Here is a 22,950-nt window from a genome sequence, read left to right on the forward strand (position 1 = left end):
AGTACGAGTGTTTGTAAGTCAGGCATTCGTAAATCAGGGACTTCCTGTACTTGCAATTGTCAAGCTATGGCAACCTCCTTGTGAATCACCTCTGTACTCTCTCTATTACATCCTTCCTATAATGTGGTGACGAGCTATACACAAAATTCCAACTGTGGTCTGATCAGTGTCTTACATAGTTCCAGCATTACATCCATGCTTTTGTATTCAATACCTTGTCCAATGAAGGAAGCATCCCATTTGCCTTCTTTATCACTTTATCTACCTGTCTTGCCCCCTTTAGGGATCTGTGGGCATGCACCCTAAGGTCTCTCACTTCCTCTAACCCTCTGAATACCTTGCTGTTTGTATTTTTTGCCCTCCCCAGATGCAAACCATGCACTTCTCCAGATTGAATTCAATTTGCCACTTTTCCATCCACTCCCCCAATCCAACGATATCTTTCTGTACCATCCTCTTCACTAGTAACCGCCTCGCCAATTTTTGACATCTGCAAATTTTCCAATCATACAATGCTGTAGGATATCCACATAACCAAGAAAAAAATAATTTCTATTACATTAAACATGTTGTAACCCTCACTATTTATAAGAAAAATCTCAGATTACTGTGCATTGAAAACCATTGCACATGTTGTAAGGGGAAAAGAGAAAATCATGGCTTATGGATAACTGATTGTTGGTACCTTGCTGTCCAGCTTCTTCATAGTGACTAAATCCAATGATTTGAGACAATGACCAGTGGGAGCAATGAAATACAGGCAGACATGAATTCTTGTGTCATGAAAATCATGCAGTGAGCGCTTGATCTTCAGCTCCTCCTGAAGGTAATTCTCAAACTGTGCATCAATGTAGTCAACAATTGGTTTATAGCTGAAGAATAAAAACATAATGAACTGATGGAAATGCTGTTGCTCAAAAAAGTTAGTTGAGCTACCGCGTGAGTTCAGATTCTAAAATAATTATTTCTGGTCCGTAGTGTCTGCATTAAAAGATTTAAATCGCATTATCTTACCAAAGATAGACAATCCATTGTTTACCATCTAAAGATAACTATTACATAGTTTATGGTTAATACTACAATAGAAGTAATTCCAGGTAATAATTCAATTATATTAGCAATCAATATTCTAGTAAATCAATATTGTTTACAGTAAGCTCTAAACAATATTAGATAGTCTTAATAACAAAAATCTATTCTGTATTATCTTCTCATTTTATTGTATTTTCTGTCCCTTTCATTGCATCATATAAATACATGGGCTTAGTGCGCTGAATAGCTGGTTTGTGATGCACAGTATTGCCAACAACTTGGGTTCAAATCCCACACCAGCTGAGGTTACCATGAAGAAATCTCCTTCTCAACCTCTAGGTGTGCCTGAGGCATATTGACTGTCAGGTTAACTCACCACCAGTCATCTCTCTCTAACGAGAGAGCAGACATCTGGTCCAGTAGGACTATGGCTTTAAAAAGAAAATAAAAGGAGTACAGTAAAGTGTTCTGTGATACACTAGTGGTCCTTGGGTCAAGAATAAATCTATTATTTAGCAGAGGAAAATAAAAAGTAATTGGTTGAATTTACTTCACATCAAGAATCTTGGCTTCTATATTCAAGCATGGAACACTAAAGAAAATCGGAAGCTTAGTACTGCAGACATTCGAAGAATACCTCAGGTTAAGTAAACACTTTTGAAGTTTGCCATTGTCTTTTTTTCCTTATGTTCACAAACTTTTTTCTTGAACTAGCGCTGTGATAGCTCCTCCCAGCATGTGCTGTGATCAGAGGCTCTACAACTAACTTCACGGTTTCATCGAGTTGGATTAAAATTACAACAGGAGAGAGAGAGAGTGCTCCAGAATTGAAAATACTCAAGATGTTGAAGAACTTCTACTGCCTTCAGCTCAAAGAAGCAATCTTTGCTATGCTCCATTTTTTCAAACAAAGTTAATTTGCCATCTGAAAAAAAATTCTCAGAATTGTCAGCGGAAATAAAAGTAGCTTGCTCCTGACTGTAACCTTTGCAAATGCTTGCTAGAGTTTGCAAATGTGAAGATTAGACAGGAATAAAATCAGGTCAAGCTGCAAGATATCCTGCAGCCAAACAGTTTGTTAACACACCTAGCCAATGCTCATGTGTGCATTGGCTATGTTAGGGAGATGGCGAGTAACTGGCAATAGGAAAATATGTTAGGCAATGAATACCTTTTGAGGAAAGGAACATTAAAGAGTTTAAAAAACACACTTTTTTGAAATGGGGTATATGGGGAAGATTTGTGCAAGCCAATTCAAGGAAAATGAACTCTTCATTTAAAGTTTTGCTGTTTTCATCAGCAATTGCTATTGATAATACATTTTTGGTTCAGAGCAAAGCTCCAAAGGACACTACCTTAGTACTTCATGCACAAGAATGAATGATTGCTGTTTGTATATTCTTATGACCAGTTCTGTATTATGGACCCACTTGGAACTAGAACAAGGCTGGCGACATCCATTTTTGGATAGAAATAAGAGAGATGTAATGGGATAGGGTGTTATGAAAACTAGAAAGAAGGGGGGGTAAAAAAGTCTACATTGAATGTAGAGTACAACTGACCAAAACTAGGGAGGAAATTTTCTAACCAATAACCTGCTCAGAAGATTGTGTGTTGTAGTCAGGAAAGAAGATTCCATTAAAAAAAAAAAGGACATGCAAGTTAGCATATATGAGAACATAAAATGAGCCATTCCTGATTAATTGTATATCTGCTTATTTCAAGAGCTTACCTTTCTTCTTTATTCACTTGGTCACCAAATCCCACTGTATTAACAACAGTCAGTTTAAGGTCTACATTACTCTCCTTCAACATGTAACTTTGTGGCTTTAAACGAACACCTGGTTCGTAGTGGGTAGCCTCTTCACTTTCAAACATTGTGTTGAACAGGGTGTTCATTAACGTTGATTTACCTATGCCGGTTTCTCCTGTGGAAGCAAGAGAAATCAGTTAAATCTTTGAAAATAATAACACAGCAGCTATGCTAACATACTGATCATGGTACTGGGCTAATAAACCAGATGTCTGGACTAATGATCCGGAGACACAAGTTCAAATTCCATCTCAGCCTCGAGGGAAAATTTTAAAAATCCCATTTGATTCAATGTCCTTAGAAAATGTCCTTATTTAGTCTAGCTTGTAACTCCAGACCCATCCCAATATGTTGACTCTTAATTCAAATCGCTCAATTTTACTTTATTGTCCATAAAGAAATTCATTTTGGATGCATTGCTCATTCTTTAAAAAAAATACAGAAATGAATAATAGCAATAAAAAAATTCCCATCACAGAAATCCAAGTTTACTTAAAATATGTACTGAAAATTATTCCAATGCATTAAAATAGTCCACCAGTGGGTCCCAAACTGAATGGATATATCTTTGTCCATACATCAAATTCCTGTTAAAAGTTCTTATGGGCAATGGTGCGAGCAAGTTCAGGAACTGAATGTTTTTCATTCAAGGGATTGCACCCAATAGTAATTTTAAAAAAATCATTTGTCGAATCTGGGTGTCGCTGGCTGGCCAGCATTTATTGCCCGCTCCTAGTTGCGATGAGAAAGTGGTGGTGAGCTGCCTTCTTGAACTGCAGCCCACCAGCTGTGGGTTGACCCACAATGTCATTAGGGAGAGAATTTCAGGATTTTGACCCAGCAACAGTGAAGTAACAATGATATATTTCCAAGTCAGCACACTGACTGGTTTGGAGGGGAACTTGAAGGTGGTGGCATTCCCATGTATCTGCTGCCCTTGTCCCCTTCTAGATGGAAGTGGTCATGTTGTTGAGACAAGTCTGATTTTCATTGTCCATGACACAACTTTCTTCCAAATTTTGAGAGCAAGATTTTATCAAGATCGACCTGCTCATCAAATACCCCTCAAAAACCTCTATCTTTTAAGAGTCTACTTTCCGAAAACATTACCAGAACAGGTATAAAGGACAGATCAAATTACTGCAGATGTGGGAATCTGCACCTAAAACAAAAAATGCTGGAGATCACAACTGATCAAACAGTGTCCATGGAGCGAGAGCAAGCTAACATTTTGAGTCCAGATGACTCTTTATCAGAGCTGATGTGAAGTGTGGAGGGCATAGCATCGGAATGTGAGAATGGCAGAACAATGTTGTGTCTAACTGCCAGACCGGAAAGAAGAGGCAGTCACCCTGGAGTGCGGGTAAGGGGTGGAGTGGGAGGCAGGACATGGTGACAGAATGTAACAAGCAAAGCTAAAAGAAAAAGGAAGGAATGGGTCACAATTTTAAGGTGTTGAACTCAATATTGAGCCCAGAAGGTTGTAAACTACAGACTTAATTAAAGCCGTACAGCAGAGTTTCACCATTGTAGGATTGGCTGGAAAAAATGTTTAAATTTTTTTGATGTATTATAGTGGCCTAGCAAGTCATTCATTTATGCTAAACTGCTAAAAATGCTCAGAATAGAACAATAGATCAAATATTTTTGCATGATTGGATGGTGTGATGCAAGGTGATGAGAAATGGGTTGACCTGCAGAGAGGTAAAATAAGATGGGAAAGAGGGAGAAAAATAAAAGAGACAAGATTCATGTTTAATCACTCAGTTATGCAGCATACTGACATATCTACTCAAACAACACAGGAGCACTTTGCATTTTATACAGTGACCTGCGGAGTATGACAGGAGCATTAAATTTACTTCTCTGTTCAAACTTGTCACTCAATTTTATGCTCAAATAACTATTTTAGGCCACTATTGACAGATAAGATTGATAATGCAAATGTATTCTATAACAGTGAGGTGGTGGCGTAGTAGTGATGTCAAGGTACCCGTAATCCAGAGCCCAAATAATGTTCTGGAAACATGGATTCAAATTCATCATGGCAGATGATGAAATAGTGAATTCAATAAAAATCTGGAATAAAATGCTAACTTAAATTGTGAACATGCAACCATTATCAATAGTCCTAAAAAAGACGTGTTGCACTCATGTCCCTCAGGGTTCATCCTTACCTCACTCGGACTTACACGTTGCTCTAGACGCACAGCAATGTAATTGACTCTTGGTCTCTGTGCAATTCGGTATGAACAATAAATGCTGGCCTAGGCAATGACACCCACATCTCATGAATTAATGTAAAAATTGATAAAATTTATCAAATGGTGTGGTACTAAACATGAAAGATTACAAATTTGACCTTTGGTCTTTAAGTGGATTCCTAATCTTAGATGAAATAAAAGGTTGGCAATGATTTTTGCATCCTCACTGTCCACTGGAGTAGTACCAGAAGATTGGAGGGTGGCAAATGTCATTCCCTTTTTTAAGGAAGGGAATAAGGATAATCCTGGAAATTACAGACCGGTCAGTCTTACTTCTGTGGTGGGCAAATTATTGGAGAGGATCCTGAGAAATAGTGTTCATGATTATTTGGAAAAGCACAGTTTGATTAGAAATAGTCAGCATGGCTTTGTGAGCGACAGGTCATGCCTCACAAGCCTTATTGAATTCTTTGAGGATGTGACAAAACACATGAAGGTAGAGCAGTGGATATGGTGCATGTGGATTTTAGCAAGGCATTTGATAAGGTTCCACATGGTAGGCTCATTCAGAAAGTAAGGATGCATGGGATTCAGGGAAGTTTGGCTGTCTGGATACAAAACTGGCTGTCCAATAGAAGACAGAGGGTGGTAGTAGATGGAAAGTATTCAGCCTGGAGCTGGGTGACCAGTGGCGTTCCGCAGGGATCTGTTCTGGGACTTCTGCTCTTTGTGATCTTTATAAATGGCTTGGATGAGGAAGTGGAAGGGTGGGTTAGCAAGTTTGCCGATGACATGAAGGTTGGTGGAGTTGTGGACAGCGTGGACGGCTGTTGTAATTTGCAACGGGGCATTGACAGGATGCAGAGCTGGGCAAAGAAGTGGCAGATGGAATTCAACCCAGAAAAAAAGTGTGAAATGGTTCATTTTGGAAGGTTGAATTTGAACGTAGAATACAGGGTTAATGGCAGGATCCTTGGCAGTGTGGGGTCCACGTCCATAGATCCCTCAAAGTCGCTACCCAAGTTGATAGGTTGTAAGGAAGTCGTATGGTGTGTTGGCTTTCATTGGCAGGGGAATTGAGTTTAAGCAGCGTGAGGTTATGCTGCAGCTCTATAAAACTCTGGTCAGACCACACTTGGAATATTGTGTTCAGCTCTGGTCACCTCATTATAGGAAAGATGTGGAAGTTTTAGAGAGGGTGCTGAGGAGATTTACCAGGATGCTGCCTGGACTGGAGGGCAGGTCTTATGAGGAAAAGTTGAGGGAGCTAGGGCTTTTTTCATTGGAGCGAAGAAGGATGAGAGGGGACTTAATAGAGGTATACAAGATGACACGAGGCATAGGTAGAGTGGATAGTCAGAGACTTTTTCCCAGGGCAGAAATGACTATTACGAGGGGGCATAATTTTAAGGTGATTGGAGGGAGGTATAGGGGAGATGTCAGAGGTTGGTTCTTCACACAGAGTGTTGAGCGTTTGGAATGCGCTGCCGGCAGTGATAGTGGAGTCAGATACTTTAGAGACTTTTAAGCGACTCTTGGATAGGCACATGGAGGATAGTAAAATGTAGGGTATGCAGGGTAGATTGATCTTAGTAGGATAAGAGGTCGGCACAACATCGTGGGCTGAAGGGCCTGTACTGTTCGATGTTCTACGTTCAATATCAGAGTCTCTCAGGGGGAGGGAAGGAAGATGAGCTTTGGATCCCTACAATCATTGCCTCGCAGTTGTTGTTTAACAAAGCACAGAAGGAGATAAAATTAGGTTGCTTGATACTGACTAATAACTGTGGAAGGCATTAGCTAGAATTTTAGAACGCGTGAAATTAAATACCAAGACATCCATGAATTAACTATTTTTGGAAGGCAGGAAACAGAGATGGAGCAACAGACACAACCTTAAAAAGATGTGAAAGGTACAGCTTCAATTTAAAACTTAATAATTTTTTAAAATCTCAACAGGCATTTCACAATCCCCTTGGACCAGATTTGATTACATTGGTCAAAACTAGAACAGTAAGTTAAATACTCAAGACTAATTAAAATTAATGACACTCTCTGCGATTTAAACCTTTATGAATTAAATAAAAGAGCTGTCAGGTATGATTTAGAACGTAAAAAGATCAGGCCACATGCTGATCCAAAAAAAGAGAGCAAACTGGAGGATAATATGTCAAAATAAGTTGCATCTTTGCCAGCATTTTATTCTGTTTTCAACAACATCCACTGAGGCTGGTCTACAAAAAGCCTTCCTGCTCCTATGATGTTGCTTGGCCTGCTGTGTTCATCCAGCTCTACACCTTGTTATCTCAGATTCTCCAGCATCTGCAGTTCCTACTATCTCTGATACAGCATTCAAGTGAACGCCTTTTGAAAAAAAAATGCATTTTAAAAAAAGAATCAACCTGTCTGGGAATGTTACGACACACCTCAAAGGTGAGTACCACTTGAAAATGTACCTTCTGCTAAGGAAACTACTGCTGCACCATAAGGCCCTTGATGATTGATTTGATGTTGGCATGTTCATTTTGGGTCATTAACGAAATGATAAGCAGGAAACCAAAAGGACTTTTCCTCTCTTTGACTAGTGTCCTTAATTTAACTGTAATAATAGCCACAGCTAGCTAGCTAGCTGACATTAGTTAACTCAGTCCTAACCAGAACAAACTCCTGAGGTGCAATGACCCATGGAGTGATCTGAAGTATCACAGATTTTAAAAGATCAGAATATTTGAATCATTTAAACTAACAGGTTTGCATCCAATTACTCTATAGATGACAGTCCATGCTAGGATGATGGCAATGGCAATACTCACCTACACAAAGAATGTTGAAACAGAAGCCTTGTGATACAGATTTGCCGACTAATTGATCGGGGAGACTGTCAAAACCCACATGACCGCTGAGACTTAGATTACGTTTCTCCGCAGCCTGGTTGCGAAGGAATGAACATGGTAAGTGTTATAGAAATGCAGCAAGCATCTTTAGATAGTAGTATGCGTACATGCTAGACAAATAGACCAAAAAACATACCATGCACCCATCCAGCAGGCCACCTTCAGTAACCTATTAAGCATAGGTTAGTAGGAAACAGTGGATACTGTCATTTATACACATGAAGTTCCCTTGTGAGGGGGACTATCCAAACCCTCAGTTATGTTATTTTACTTCATACTACTTCTTTCCAGCTCATTGTACATTGCACCTAACTGGCAAGAAATAGCAACGTTGCAACTGAGAAAGGTTGGGATAAATTTTAGTTATGACCGCAACTGAACAGGTGTCCTCTGGGCTAAAAAATGAGAAATGTTCCAGTTGTGGGACAGATTAAGTTATTTACAAAGTTGCTGTCTGGCAGGTAAGACAGGAAAACGCTTGCTTTGTTCCCATCATTGATAATTTTCAGCCGTACGTAGACAAAACTTTCCCAGTTTCACACTTTTTTTTGCTATAGGAAGAAACCTACATGTCACTTTTGTTTTTCCTCCAACCCCTCTCTATCATTGAAATTACTAAAGGACTCTACAATTTGGGATTGCCACCTTAAAGGCATCTCCCAAATGAGATAAAGTTTTGTTCATTTCAGTATTAATTTGCAAATTAATTTCTTAGCACATTCTGGAGTGCGTCTCAATAATTATCAGTACAGCATAAACGCATGGCTAATTTAATCAGGCAGCTTCACTAATGTTAATCAGTGCCCAACATTAAGACTAAGATGGGCATTTTCTCATTCCCAAATTCATGTAAATTTCGCACAAAAATTAATTGTTCATCAAAGTGAGGGATTGAGTGAGAAAATGGTTATACAGGTGGGATGAGAGATACAGGTTATGAATAATTGAACACAAGGGTAACAGATCATCATATTAACCTCTAAATTATTGTAGATTCATCACTTTCAGAAAGTTAAAAAAAAAGTGATGACAAAGACTTTTTAAAATTATGATGAATAGTAGCAACAGAAACCAAAACTTATTCTACTAAATCTCTGCATATAAATTTCTCATTCAAATTTACTTTTATGCCATTTAAATGAAGGGTGATTTAAAATCCAAACATCACTGATTTAATAAAAATTTTGATGCATAACCAGTGAGTTTTAAATGATGTACCTTAACATACAATCTTTTAGTCATTAACTCCCTTTAATTAAAGCATCACTGAATCTCACCATTTGCTTTATTTTTCGTTGTTCATTATCTTTGATAGATAAACAAAACTAATTACCAGAATCCAGCACATCCCTTACAAAATCATAGTATTAATCCAGTAAAACACTGATATCTTACCATCAGTTACGTTGCAAGTGTAACAGAGTAGGCCTTAGTACAATAGATTAGTGCACCAGTGAATGCTTAAAACAGGCCAGTGACATGTTTTTAATTATTTAAAAAGAATCGTTAGAGTTAGAGAATTGATGACATCTCTGGAGAAGTATTAGTCTCAGTTGTGAACATCCAAGGATAGCATGCATTTAACTAATCTATGTAAAAACGCATAGGAGTTGTAGAACACACCAGGGATCAACATTAGTTAATGCTGGTACTTTCCTTTTCAATGCCATTAGAATATATGATGTAGGTTTCAAACAACACATTAATACACTCTTGTGAGCTGCTCCTGTCAAATGGGCTTATAATGTTAACAATATATAAAATTCAAAAGCATAGATATCAAGGATTCTTGATAGCAGCTAGGACAATGGCAGCTTGTAATTGCACAAACCTGCTACAAGAACCAACCTGAACTCCACTTGGGTTTGATTAACAGCTCTATCCACAGTGACAGTATGGTTAGATCTAGAGGGTAGGGTTCTTATGATTATTTTTCTGGTCCCTTTGATGAACAGCTTTACGGCTGAGAGTCTGCTAATCGTGAGTTTATGGGAACGGTGTCAGGAAGCCAACTAATTCAGGTCAATGTCATAACTAACGGGCTATGCAGAAGTTGTATTCCATAACATGAGGACTCGGTGGTTTGTGTTTCAGGTATCAACTTTAGGGTTTAATTAGCTTGGTGGGGCCTTTATTATTTTAACACAACATAACACTACTATTTGTACCTTCTATAAATATACTTATAATTGTGAATGGACTTCATATATAATGTTCTTTTAGTTTATGGTATGACCCTCAATCTAATGCAGTATATATTTTTCAACCTACCCAAAATGAGATTACATGGTAGCACATGAACATTGAATAGAGTTAATATTAGTGCCTCTGGGTCTCATTATATTTACTCAGATGTTGCGTCAGGTAAAGACACACACCAAATTGCAAGGGGTTAGCAGTCATCTTACAGGAATTAATAGTGAGAATGTTTATAATTGCAATACAGTCTCCAGCTTAAATGGTTTACCTAAAATTACAAACCATGCTTTTCCTGCTAACAATTGGCTCATTTATCTTTAACGTCTTCAAACAGGCCGTCTCTCAACATGAAAAGGCTATAATGGTGTTTGTGTGTGTCCAAGACTGACAAAGTGAAATTGATTTGTGCTGTATGTCGAGAAGATATGGAGTAGTGAGTGAAGAATATGGGCAGGTAGAAGCATGAAAGAGACCAGGATTCCACAAGAAGTAAAAAACAAACGGAAAGTCGCCATAGTCCCAGTCAACCGGGGTGGGAAGAGAGAGAGATAGATCGATAGAGAACGAGCGAGCGGAGGATGAGCACGAGGGGGAGAGAGAGAGAGACATTGGTAGGGTGGGGAAGAGGCAGCGAGAGAGAGAACTGGTTAGAGAAATCTAAATGGGGAATTGATAGATTGAAAATATGCTGTAAATTTGATCAACACGGGATTGTCAGAAGACCCAACATCCTGTGTTCACAAAACCACAACAGGCCCTTAGAGATTAAGTACACAAAGGAAACACTGAATATCTTCCCAATTGGGTAGGTGTCATCAGCCTTCAAAATTGAATATTGTTGCCCCAGGCATGGGGATACTTATTGTAACACAGTCTTGTGTGCAGTCTAAACAATGGTTGCTTCAATATTGCAGCTAAAACATTACAAAAGCTTCTATCACATTGCCTGGTACCATCAAACCCAGGAAAACAACAACTCTGTACAGCTAATCATAGTAAATAGATCAACAACTGTAATGGAGGGAAACTGTTGCAATTGAAGAATGATTAAAAGGGAAGTTGAGAATATTTTTACAAGGCGGATATTTGGAAGTTGGAGGTTACTGCCTGATAAGTATGGAAGAAACAGTCAGTCAATTGAAAAAAAAATACATGACTATGCATTTGAAATGCTGTAATCTACAGGGCTGTGGATGTAATGTTGGAAAGTGACAATAGGCTGGCTGGACAGCTCTTTAGAGAAATCACAGACACCATGAGCCAATTGGCCTTATACTGCAATTTTTCTATGAGGCAAGTTTAAACCCCTCAAACAAATTTCTAAGACCACAAATCCAAATGATTGAATCTTCTGAATCTATAAACAAGAGAGGGCTGCTGGATCTCTAAATATTTTGCAGAATTAGCCAAATTTTGCAAATTAACGGTCAAGAAACAGGGAGATCATTAATCACACACCAAGACAGCCTGGTTACCATGAAGTTACAATTCTACCTAAAATATGCTTTGCTGCACTGATGCATTTCCTTTCACAGCTCACCATTGTTTAGAGTTCAGAAGACTGGAGCAATTGAGTAATTTTGCTAATTACTTTAAGTCAAAGTTATTGGCCTCTTAATGGAGCTTTGTCGAATTAGCTATTATTAATCAACTGCAGATATCCAACTGGATGTGTTTTGGAATTATGAAATGAAGAAGGAGAAAAAACAACACTTAAATAAACCTCTAAGAAACTTTGTTCATGCATTGTATAAAAAGTTGATCACAATTTTAGATTGACAGACTTATTATAAAGACGGAATAATTGTTGCCTAACTAATGACCATACCTAATCTTTCCAAACTGAATTTCAAAGTATATCAAATCATACACAATTATTGTCAGCCTGATTTTTAAACAACCCAATTTGTATTTTTTTTTAAATCAAATTCATTCATGGGACTTGGGGGTCATTGGTTTGGCCAGTATTTTTGCCCATCCTTAATTTCCCTGGAAAAGGTGGTAGGAAGCTACCTTTTCAAATTGCCGCAGTCCTTGGGGGTACGCGTACACACAGAGTCCTATGAGAAAGGAGTTCCAGAATGTTTATCCCGCAACAATGATGAAATAACAATATAGTTCCAAGCCATTATGTGAGACTTGGAGGTTGTGGAGTTCCCATGCATCTGTTAATCTTGACCTTTCAGATGGTAGAGGTTGCAGATTTGCAAGGTGCTGTCAAAGGAGCCATGACTTACTGCAGTGCATTTTGTAGACAGTAAAAACTGCATCTACTGTTCAGTGTGGTGAAGGGAGTGAATATTGAAGGTGGCGGATGTAATGTCCAAGCCTGGAAAGTGATTGATGTAGTGGTTGATAAACACCAGGAACCCGGGTTTGATTCCAGCCTTGGCTGACTGTCTGTGTGGAGTTTGCACGTCCTCCTCATGTCTGCATGAGTCCCCTCTGGATGCCCCGGTTTCCTCCCATAGTCCAAAGATATTCAGGTTAGGTGGATTGGCCATGCTAAAACTGCTGTGTCCAGGGATGTATAGGTTAGGCCATGGGGATGGAATAGGGTATAGGAATGGGTCTGGGAGGGATGCCTTTCAGAAAGTCTGCGTGGACCCAATGGGCTGAATGGCCTGCTTCCACACTGTAGGGATTCTATGATTCTATATCTACATCTGTAGATTCTATATTCTATATTTTGCCTCCAGTAGGTAATAAGAAACAATGTATTATAAATGTGGTAGGAACAAATCAGGCATTTACTCCTGATCTCCAATACATCCAAATACTATATTCACAGGCACATCATTGTCTGGGCTCACAAACTATTAATTTACAAAGAACAGCGTACTTTTAACAGCATTTAAAGCTCACAGTGATCTACATTCAAGTAAAGTCTCTCTTTTACATCATTGCATGTTCATAATATCCTCAGGTTACATGTCTCAAAAGATACAAAACAACAGTGTCAAGCTTCTTAAGTATTGCAGGAGCAGCATTCTTACACACAATTAGAGACTAACCCACTTCATGTCTGACTTGTGCTTTGTAGACAGTTAATAGGCATTGGGAAACAAGGGGGAAAGAGTTACCTGCCAGAGGACATGCTCTTGTAGCCACTGTATTTTTATAGCTTGTCCACTTCAGCTTCTGGTCTATGTTAACGTTCAGGAATGTTGATAGCAGAGGATTCAGTGATGGTAATACCAGTCAACATCAAGGAATGATGGTTAGGCCTTTTCTTGTTGGAGATGGTCATTGTTTGGCACTCGGGTAGATCAAATGATTCTTGCCACTTGTTGGCCCAAACCTGGATACTGTCCAGGTCTTGCTGCAATTGGATATGAGCTGCTTCAGCATCACAGCAGTCCTGAATTGAGCTGAATATTGTGCAGTCATTAGGAGCACCTCTACTTCTGAACTTGTATGACAGAAGGCTATTGATGAGAAAGTTGTAGATGGTTGGGCCTTGGACCCCGAGGAACTCCTGCAGAGATGTCCTGGAGCCAAAATATTAGACTTCCACCAATCACAACCATCTTCCTTTGTGAAATGTAATGATTCCAATCAGTGGAGAAAGATTTCCGCTCCCTCCACAATTCTGTCCCATCTCCCTTGACTCCAGTTTTGCTGTAGAACCTCAGTGCCACATTCAATCAAATTGTGCTTTGACGTTAAAGGGCAGTCACTCTCACTACAGGAGTTTAGCTCTTTTGTCCATGTTTGGCCAAGGCTGTAATGAGTTCAGGAGACAAGTGGTCATGGCAGAACCCAAACTGAGAACCAATGAGCAGGTTATTCCTTTTCAAGGGCCACTTGCCAGCACAGTCAACAACCCCTTCCCATCTTTTTTTTTTTTTTTTTAAAACATGCTCGAGAATAGACTGATACAGTGGTAATTGGTTGGGTTTGATATGTCCTACTGTGTGTGTCCAGAACATACCTGGGCATTTTGCCACATTGTCAGATAGATGCCAATGTTGCAACTGTATTGGAACAACTTGTCTGAGTGCATGGTTAGTCTGGAGCACAAGCCTTCAGCACTATTATTGGAATGTTGCCAGCCCCCATGCTTCTGGAGTGTCTGATGTTTACAGCTCCTTCTTGGTATCACATGAAGTGAATTCAATTAGCACAAGCCTGGGATCTGTGATGCTTCGGACTCCTGAAGGAGGCCAAGATGTATTATCCATTCAGTGCTTCTGATGGAAGAATTTTTCAAAATGCTTCATCCTGGTCTTTTTCGCTGATGTGTTGGGCTCGCCCTATCATTGAATTTGTGCATTTCTGTGAGCTGTCTTCTCTTTTAGGTTGGTTAATTGTCCAGCTATATTTATGACTGGATAAGACAGAACAGCAACGCTTAGATCTGATCTGTTGTTTGTGGGATCAACCAGCCCTGTCTATTGCATGCTGCTTCTCCTGTTTGGCATGCCAGTAGTTGTAGCTTCACCAGATTGACAATTCATTCTTAACTGTGCCTGTTGCTGCTCCCAGAATGGCTTCTTGTCCTCTTCAGTGTACTAGGGTTGATCTTGGCCTGTAGAGTAACAGTAGAATGGAGGAAACATTGGGCCACATTTACAGATTGTGGTTGAACATAATTCTGCTACTGCTACTCATGGCACATGGTGCCTTGTGGATGCTCAGTTTTGAATTGATCCATTTGAAATCCGTCCCATTCAACACACTGGCAGTGCTACACAAATGATGGATGGCATCCTTAACACGAAAATGTGACTTTGTTTCCACAATCACTTCTACAAATTTCGTCATGGATAGATGCATCTGCAGTAGATAGATTTCTGAGGATGAGATTAAGTAGATTTTCCCAGTTCTGACAAAGGATCACTGGACTCAAAATATTAACTCTGTTTCTCTGTCTACACAAGTTGCCAGACCTTCTGAATTCCTCCAGCATTTTGTTTTTGTTTTTATTTTTGTTTCAAATTTTTCCCTCTTGTTGATTCCCTCATCACCAATTTCAGATACAATCAACAAACTGCTTCTTTTAGGAAGTGGTCAACTTGGTCAGTAGCAGTGCTGGTGAACTACTCTTGGGTGATGGACTTGGAAGTCCATCAACCCAGAATACTTTCTCTGCCCTTGCCACACAGCACTTCTTTCAGGTGTTCAACATTGAGGAGCTGTAATTCATCAGCTGAGGGGGTGCTGTGTCTGGTAATTGGGAGGCTTCTTTATGCACGCCTGTCGTGATGCCACAAGACTTCATAGATCCAGAGTTAATGCTGAGGATTCTCACGGAAACCTCTTCTTGGCTGTATACCACTGTATCACCAACTCTGTTGGGTCTTTCCTGCCAGTAGGGCAGGACATACCCAGGATGGTGATGGCATGTTTGAGACATTGTAAGATAGGATTCTATTGGTATGACTCTCTGCCAGATTGTTGTTTGATTAGACTGTGAGGCAGCTCTCTCAACTTTAGCAATAACCCCCAGATGGTGGTAAGGAGGACTCTGCAAGATCAGCAAAGCAGAGTTTACTATTTTTGTTTCTGGTGCCTTGATCAATGCTGTGTAGTCCGCTCAACTTCTGACCTTCGTTAAGACTTTATAACAGTATGAATGACTTGCCAGATCATTTCAGAGGCCAGTTAAGAGTCACTCACAAAACTGTGGGTCTGGAGTCACGTATCAGCCAGCCCAGGAATAGACAGTGGATTTCCCTTATTAAAAAGGACAGCAGTGAACCAGATTTTTAAAAGTGAATTCAAATTTCACCACCTGCTATGGTGAGATTTGAACTCCTGTTTGTAGAACATTACCCTGGGTTTCTGGATTACTGGTCACCATTACCATTGTGCCGCCATCTTCCCGAGAATCTCAAAGATAAAGTGCACCAATTTAACCTTGCAACAAAATACTGAAAATTGGAAATGTACAAACAAAGAAGAGAGAGATCCACAAAAATGTCAGATATTCAGAAATCAACATTGCTGCATGCAGCCAAGGTTAGCACATTTGGTAACTGCTTCTGGTCAAAAAGGACTGTGCACAGCTTAACAGAATGCTGAAGTCATTCTGACACCAGCTTATAATTGCTGTTCTGCACGCCCACACATAACAGGAAGCTCCTTTTTATAAACTCTTCAGCAGAGCAAGCACAAACCAACTGTCATATGTGGCCTCTTATGTTAAAACATCTTAAGTTACTTCTAGTTTAGTGATTTATGGAGTTAGCAATTTTAGTATTACTAAAGGGGAAACCTTGTGTAGTTCAACTGCAAATTAAGTTTTGTGTCAGTTACTAATCCTTGAGACCACGTTAAGATCATTGTGGAATGTATTTTTGACAGAATTCTTCCTGGATAAAACCAAAAAAAGAAGGTTTAAACTGATATAACAAGGTATAGAGCTGGATGAACACAGCAGGCCAAGCAGCAGCAGAGCAGGAAGGCTGACGTTTCGGGCCTAGACCCTTCTTCAGAAATGGGGGAGGGGAAGGGGGTTCTGAAATAAATAGGGAGAGAGGGGGAGGCAGATAGAAGATGGATAGAGGAGAAGATAGGTGGAGAGGAGACAGACAGGTCAAAGAGGCGGGGATGGAGCCAGTAAAAGGTGAGTGTAGGTGGGGAGGTAGGGAGGAGATAGGTCAGTCCAGGGAGGACGGACAGGTCAAGGGGGCGGGATGAAGTTAGTAGGTAGGAGATGGGGGTGGGGCTTGAGGTGGGAGGAAGGACAGGTTAGGGAGGCGGGGACGAGCTGGGCTGGTTTTGGGATGCGGAAGGGGGAGGGGAGATTTTGAAGCTTGTGAAGTCCACATTGACACCATTAGGCTGCAGGGTTCCCAAGCGGAATGAGTTGCTGTTCCTGCAACGTTCGGGTAGCATCGTTGTGGCACTGCACGAGGCCCAGGGTGGATTGGTAGTTCACCTGCACATCTGCTAATGTGGTATACTGCATCCGCTGTTCCCGTTGTGGTCTCCTCTACATCGGGGAAACCAAGCGGAGGCTTGGGGACCGCTTTGCAGAACACCTACGCTCGGTTCGCACTAAACAACTGCACCTCCCAGTCGCGAACCATTTCAACTCCCCCTCCCATTCCACAGACGACACATCCATCCTGGGCCTCCTGCAGTGTCACAACGATGCCACCCGAAGGTTGCAGGAACTGCAACTCATATTCCGCTTGGGAACCCTGCAGCCTAATGGTATCAATGTAGACTTCACAAGCTTCAAAATCTCCCCTCCCCCTACCGCATCCCAAAACCAGCCCAGCTCGTCCCCGCCTCCCTAACCTGTCCTTCCTCCCACCTATCCCCTCCTCCCACCTCAAGCCCCACCACCATCTCCTACCTACTAAAAACTCATCCCGCCCCCTTGACCTGTCCTTCCTCCCTGGGCTGACCTATCTCCTCCCTACCTCCCCACCTTACTGGCTCCATCCCCGCCTCTTTGACCGGTCTGTCTCCTCTCCACCTATCTTCTCCTCTATCCATCTTCTATCCGCCTTCCCCTTTCTCCCTATTTATTTCAGAACCCCCTTCCCCTCCCCCATTTCTGAAGAAGGGTCTACGCCCAAAACATCAGCCTTCCTGCTCCTCTGATGCTGCTTGGCCTGCTGTGTTCATCCAGCTCTACACCTTGTTATCTCAGATTTTCCAGCATCTGCAGTTCCTACTATCTCTGAGACAAGGTTTAAACTGATAACAGTCACCTGTTCGTACTACACTTGAAGCTATAAACCAAAAAGTCAATTTTTATTTTGACTTCAAACTAGTCTTGTTCAATTTGCATTAACCCCAAGGAAAGACTGCTTTGCACAAAAAGCAATAACTGCTAACCATAACATCCGAGGAACTGTGTGCTGACAATAATATGTTTGAGTTTTCAAAGAAGGACTGTTTTCATTTTAAAATGCTATGCGTGCCTGTCTCTGTTTGTCTGTCTGAGAGTTACAAACCCATCCACATTTGAACACTGTAACCGGATCAGACTACTGTGATGCTAATTATGGTTAGTTTACCAAAACATAAACAAATTGAAATGCAAAAAAACTCAATGCAAAATTACCCTGCATTTCAGTGATTACCCAGCCATACAGGGGTAGAAGGCATAGAATTGATGATGGTAGAGTTGAGGAACTGCAAAGGGAAAAGATGACCTTGATTGGAGGGGTGTTTTGGCCTCCTAGCAGTAGTCAGGATGTGACACAGAAAATAAATCAGGAGATAGAAAAGGTATGTAAGAAAGGCACTATTACAATAATCATGGGAGTCTTCAATATGCAGGTGGACTGGGAAAAATCAGTTTGATAGTGGATCCCAAGAAAAGGGATTTGTGGAATGTATAGGAGTTGCTTTTTTTGAAGCAGCTTCTGATAGATCCCATTAGGAAACAGGCCATTCTGAATTTGGTGATGTGAAATGAGGCAAACTTGATTAAGGAGCTTAAAAGTTGAAGGAATCCCTAGGCGGGCAGTGACCTTAATGTGATAGCTGTCAACCTGCTGTTTGAGAGGGAGAAGCTAGAAACAGATGTAACTGTATTAATTGAGTGAGGGTAACTACAAAGACACAAGGTAGGAGCTGGCCAAAGTTGATTGGACAGGGAGCCGAGCAGGGAAGGCAGTGGAGCAGCAATGGCAGGAGTTTCTGGAGGTAATTTGGGAGGCACAGCAGAAATTCATCTGAAGGAAGAACAACTATACCAAGGAGAGGACAAGGCTACCATGGCTGACAAGGGAAGTCAGAGACAGCATAAAAGCAAAAGGAAAAGCATATACATGGTGAAGATTATTGGGAAGCTGGAGGATTGGGAAACATTCAAACACCAGCACAGGATAACTTAAAAAAAAAAGCATGGGGAGGAAGAAGATGAAATAGGAGAGTAAGCTAGCTGGTAAAAGATTGCAAGATTTTTCTTTTCAGATATGTAAAAGGTAAGAGAGGTGAGAGAGAGGCAGAAGTAGACATTGAACTGTTTGAAAATGAAGCTGGAGAAACAATAATGGGGAACAACGAAATGGCGAAGGAACTGAATGGGTACTTTGCATCAGTCTTCATGGTGAAAAACTTCAGAAGCATACCAGAACTTCAAGAAAGTCAATGGACAGATGACAGTAGTGTCCATCTATAAGTAGTAGTTGCTGGGGAAGCTGAAAGTCTGAAGGGAGATGAATAACCTGGACTAGACGGACTATGACCCAGAGTTCTGAAGGCAATAGCTGAGGAAATTATGGAGGCATTGGAGGTAATCTTTCAGGAATGACTGGGATCAGGGAGGGTCCCAGAGGACTGGAAAATGCTTAATGTAACACCCCTGTTTATGATAGGAGGGAGATAGAATATGGGAAATTATAGACTGATTAACCTGACCTCGGTCATTGGTAAGGTTTAAGAGTTCATTGGTAAAGATGAGATTGGAGAGTAAATGGAAGTGTATAGTAAAATAGGGCTGAATTCAGCATGACTTCATAAAGGGGAGGTCATGCATGACAAATCTGTTAGAAATCTTTGAGGGGGTAATGACCAAGTTAGAAAAAGGAGAGTTAAAGGACATGATCTATATGAATTTCCAGAAGGACTTTGACAATGTGTAGCACAGGAGGCTGCTAAATAAGATAAGAGCCCATTGTGTTAGGGGCAAGGTACTGGCAAGGACAGAGAGTAGCTATGAAAGAGTAGCACCCAGTGACTTTGATTCCTGCAGAAATCTTGGGACCACAACAATTCACGTTATATATTTATGATCTGAACGAATGAACTGAGAGCATTGCTGCTAAGTTTGCAGATAACACAAAGATAGGTGGAGAGACAGGTAATGTTGAGGAAGCAGGGAGGCTGCAGAAAGACTTGAACAGGCTAGGAGAGTGGGCAAACTGGCAGATGGAATGCAATTTGGGAATGTATGAGGTTATGCGCTTTGGTAGAAAAAAAAGGCATAGACTATTCACTGAATGGAGAATGTGTTTCAGATTTCCAAAGCCAAAGTGATGTAGGACTCCTAATTCAGGATTTGCTCAAAGTTAATGTGCAAGATCAGTTGGCAGTTAGGAAGGCAAATGCAACGTTAGCATTCATTTTGAGAAGGCTAGAATACAAGAGCAGGGATGTACTGCTGAGGCTGTATAAAGTGTCTGGTCAGACTGCTTTTGGAATATTGTGAGCAGGTTTGGGTGTGGTATCTAAAGGAGCATGTGCTGGTCTTGGAAGAGGTCGAGGTGGTTTACAAGAATGATCCTGGAGATGAAGGGCTTGTCATATGAAGAGTGATTGCGGGAAATGGTTCTGTACTTGATGGAGTTTAGAAGGATTCGGGGGTGACTCTCATTGAAACTTACAGAATGCTGGGAGGTCTGGATAGAGTGGACATGGAGAAGATATTTCCACGAGTAGGAGAGACTAGGACCGGAGGGCGTAGCCTTACAGCGAGAGGATGGTCCTTTAGAACTGAGATGAGGAGGAATTTCTTCAGCCAGAGGGTGGTGGATCAGTGTAACTCATAGCTGCAGGAGAATGTGGGAGCCAAGTCATTTAGTGTATTCAATTCAGAGATAGACAGGTTCATGATTAGTAAGAGGATCAAAGGTTATGGGGAGAAGGCAGAAGAATGGGGTTGAGAAACAGATCAGTCCTGACCAATTGGCAGAGCAGACTTGATGGGCTGAATGGCCTAACTCTACTCCTATATCTTATGATCTTATTTTCACGTGTATTTGAATGGCACAATATCCAAGCTGACTTCAGATGCTTCAGTTCCAAACATGCAACCTTTCCATTCATCTCCACACCCTTTCCGGTTTTCTTCACCTGCTTTGTGATATCCCTGACATTCCTCCTGCCAGTTGTATGAAGTAGTATCATGACCTCAGACCACTTAAATCTGTCACTCGAGGAAGCACTTAGTTAGGATCTGATATTTTCATCATTGTGCAGAGCATCCTTGCATTTGCTCACTTCAATTTTTCCTTCCCTTTCCCCAACGAACGCTGTTGCTAATTACCCAATGCTAGAACAAAACTTGAAAGTCAAATGCATGAAACCGGTGTCCTCCTATTTATGACAGCATACATTTGTAATTACTTTTAAAATCAACCTGCTTAGAAGTTAATGACACTGCTCCAGGGCAGATAGGACTTGAACATGCCCCTTGTTGCCGTCAGCCGTCAATTCAGATTTGACCTTTCTGCAAGACACCAGCTGCTGAACAGGAGTTACCAACACTCAGATAGATTGGGTTCAACACTAAAAGATGGCATGAAGGTGAACTGTAGTGTCAGATAGGTAAGAAGGAATGATGTGTACTTGCATCAAAATAAGTCCCAAGTTGTTTTTGTACACTGTTAAAATGTCCCAGCCCTCTATGCATCAATAACTGCAAAGTTCTCCTATTAAGGAAGAGAGGGCACTATGGTGAGAAGGAAGTCCATTGTAGCCTGCAGCATTGTATAGTTGGCAGCAATAATGCTGGTGGGATTACAGGCTGTGGACAGTTTAAACTAAAAATAACACACAAAGCTAGTGATGGAAGCTGAAGCCAAAGTCAACTGCCTCAGTGGATTTTGTTCACCTTTAGGATCAAGAGTAGAAATACAAAAGCTCAAACTGACAGTCTACCTTTTCAGCCAGGCAACCAGTACAAAAAAACAAATGCAGAAAAAAAAAGATTTTTCCTTTGAAGAAAATAAAGGGTAAACATTGTTCTGCACAGTATTTATAAAACACTTTTCATGCACCACCATAACATCATTCATTATAATATGGATGGAAACAGCTGGTCTGCTTGCCTTTGGAGCAAACACAAAATGAACTGGAGACAGTGACGCTTCCAGATAAAATGACAAGGGCGCAAAGTTTTTTTTTTTGTCAGCATCTGACCACAGCAAGACTACAGCCAGGTGTTCAATCTTTTTCCAGTTTCCTCCAAGTCAGCTCAATTATCCCAATTGGCAACAATTTAGCCTTATTCTAATCCATTACTCAGGACATCAACTCACCCCAATAATCTAATGCAACTGGATGTCATCAGAATTCTGAAAATAATATAAATTAAGTTAGTGTTGCCTTTACACTGCAAGTTCAGAGGATCTGTCCACAATGTAATTTCATTAAAAGGGATTTAAAGTCTGTTGGGTTAGCCTATAAGCCAAAAGACAATGAAAGAGGACTTGTGCACTTACTTTTGGTACTGTATTATCTCGTTCCATGCTTTTTAACTGGATGGAAGCCGTCTCGGGGAAACTTAATGTATCATTCCCTTTGACATCTCACAGCCCACAGTTCCAATTATGTTGGTGGTAGATCAAATCTTTATATTAAGTCGGAAACAGTCCTCAATGAAAAAAGGCTTCCCGTTTACCTCTTAACCTGAAGATGCACCATTTAAAACACAGGTAGGATGTCTTTTGAAGCATTGAGAGATCAGAAACATGTCAACAGTCTACACAGCACCTCAATAGTAAATTATTTGAGAGCTCTGGCTGGCCAAATTAAAGGGGAAGTTTTTTGAACTGTCAGCTCGTCTTAATTAATTGCCAATTCTTCAGTGACTCCTCTCGTTCTTCTTTGACCTTTTGCTACAAGCTTCAAAGTGAAGATTTACTGCTAACAGTAAAATATTTTTTCCATTGACTTTTAGAGAAGAACAAACTGTGGGTAGCACTTAATTTAAGTATGACATCGCATATAAGAAAGGGATTGGTCACAAAAGATTTTTCCCCTTTTATGAAGAAAATATAAAAGCCCATCCTAGTGGATTGTGTAGAGGTCACAGAAAGTGGAAAGGAGAACTTTTAGAGGATATGGAGAGCTGGATAGCTTAGTTAGCTAGACAGTTAAAGAGTAATGCACGATA

The 22,950-nt window shown here is 40.6% G+C and overlaps 1 protein-coding gene across 1 annotated transcript in view; it reads right to left on the reverse strand.

Moving 5' to 3' along the window:
- LOC109935560 (septin-8-B-like) overlaps window positions 1-22,950 on the reverse strand; it is an 87,638-nt gene that overhangs the window by 22,048 nt on the left and 42,640 nt on the right. The window contains exons 2-4 of the mRNA XM_048603564.1: window positions 7,863-7,977; window positions 2,765-2,960; window positions 686-872 (exon numbers count right to left, since the gene is read on the reverse strand). Coding sequence (XP_048459521.1) covers window positions 686-872; window positions 2,765-2,960; window positions 7,863-7,977 — 498 coding nt within the window. The remainder of the gene's footprint in view (window positions 1-685; window positions 873-2,764; window positions 2,961-7,862; window positions 7,978-22,950) is intronic.

This window comes from Rhincodon typus, chromosome 12 (genome assembly GCF_021869965.1).
Source record: "Rhincodon typus isolate 14 chromosome 12, sRhiTyp1.1, whole genome shotgun sequence".
Lineage (NCBI taxonomy): Eukaryota > Metazoa > Chordata > Chondrichthyes > Orectolobiformes > Rhincodontidae > Rhincodon > Rhincodon typus.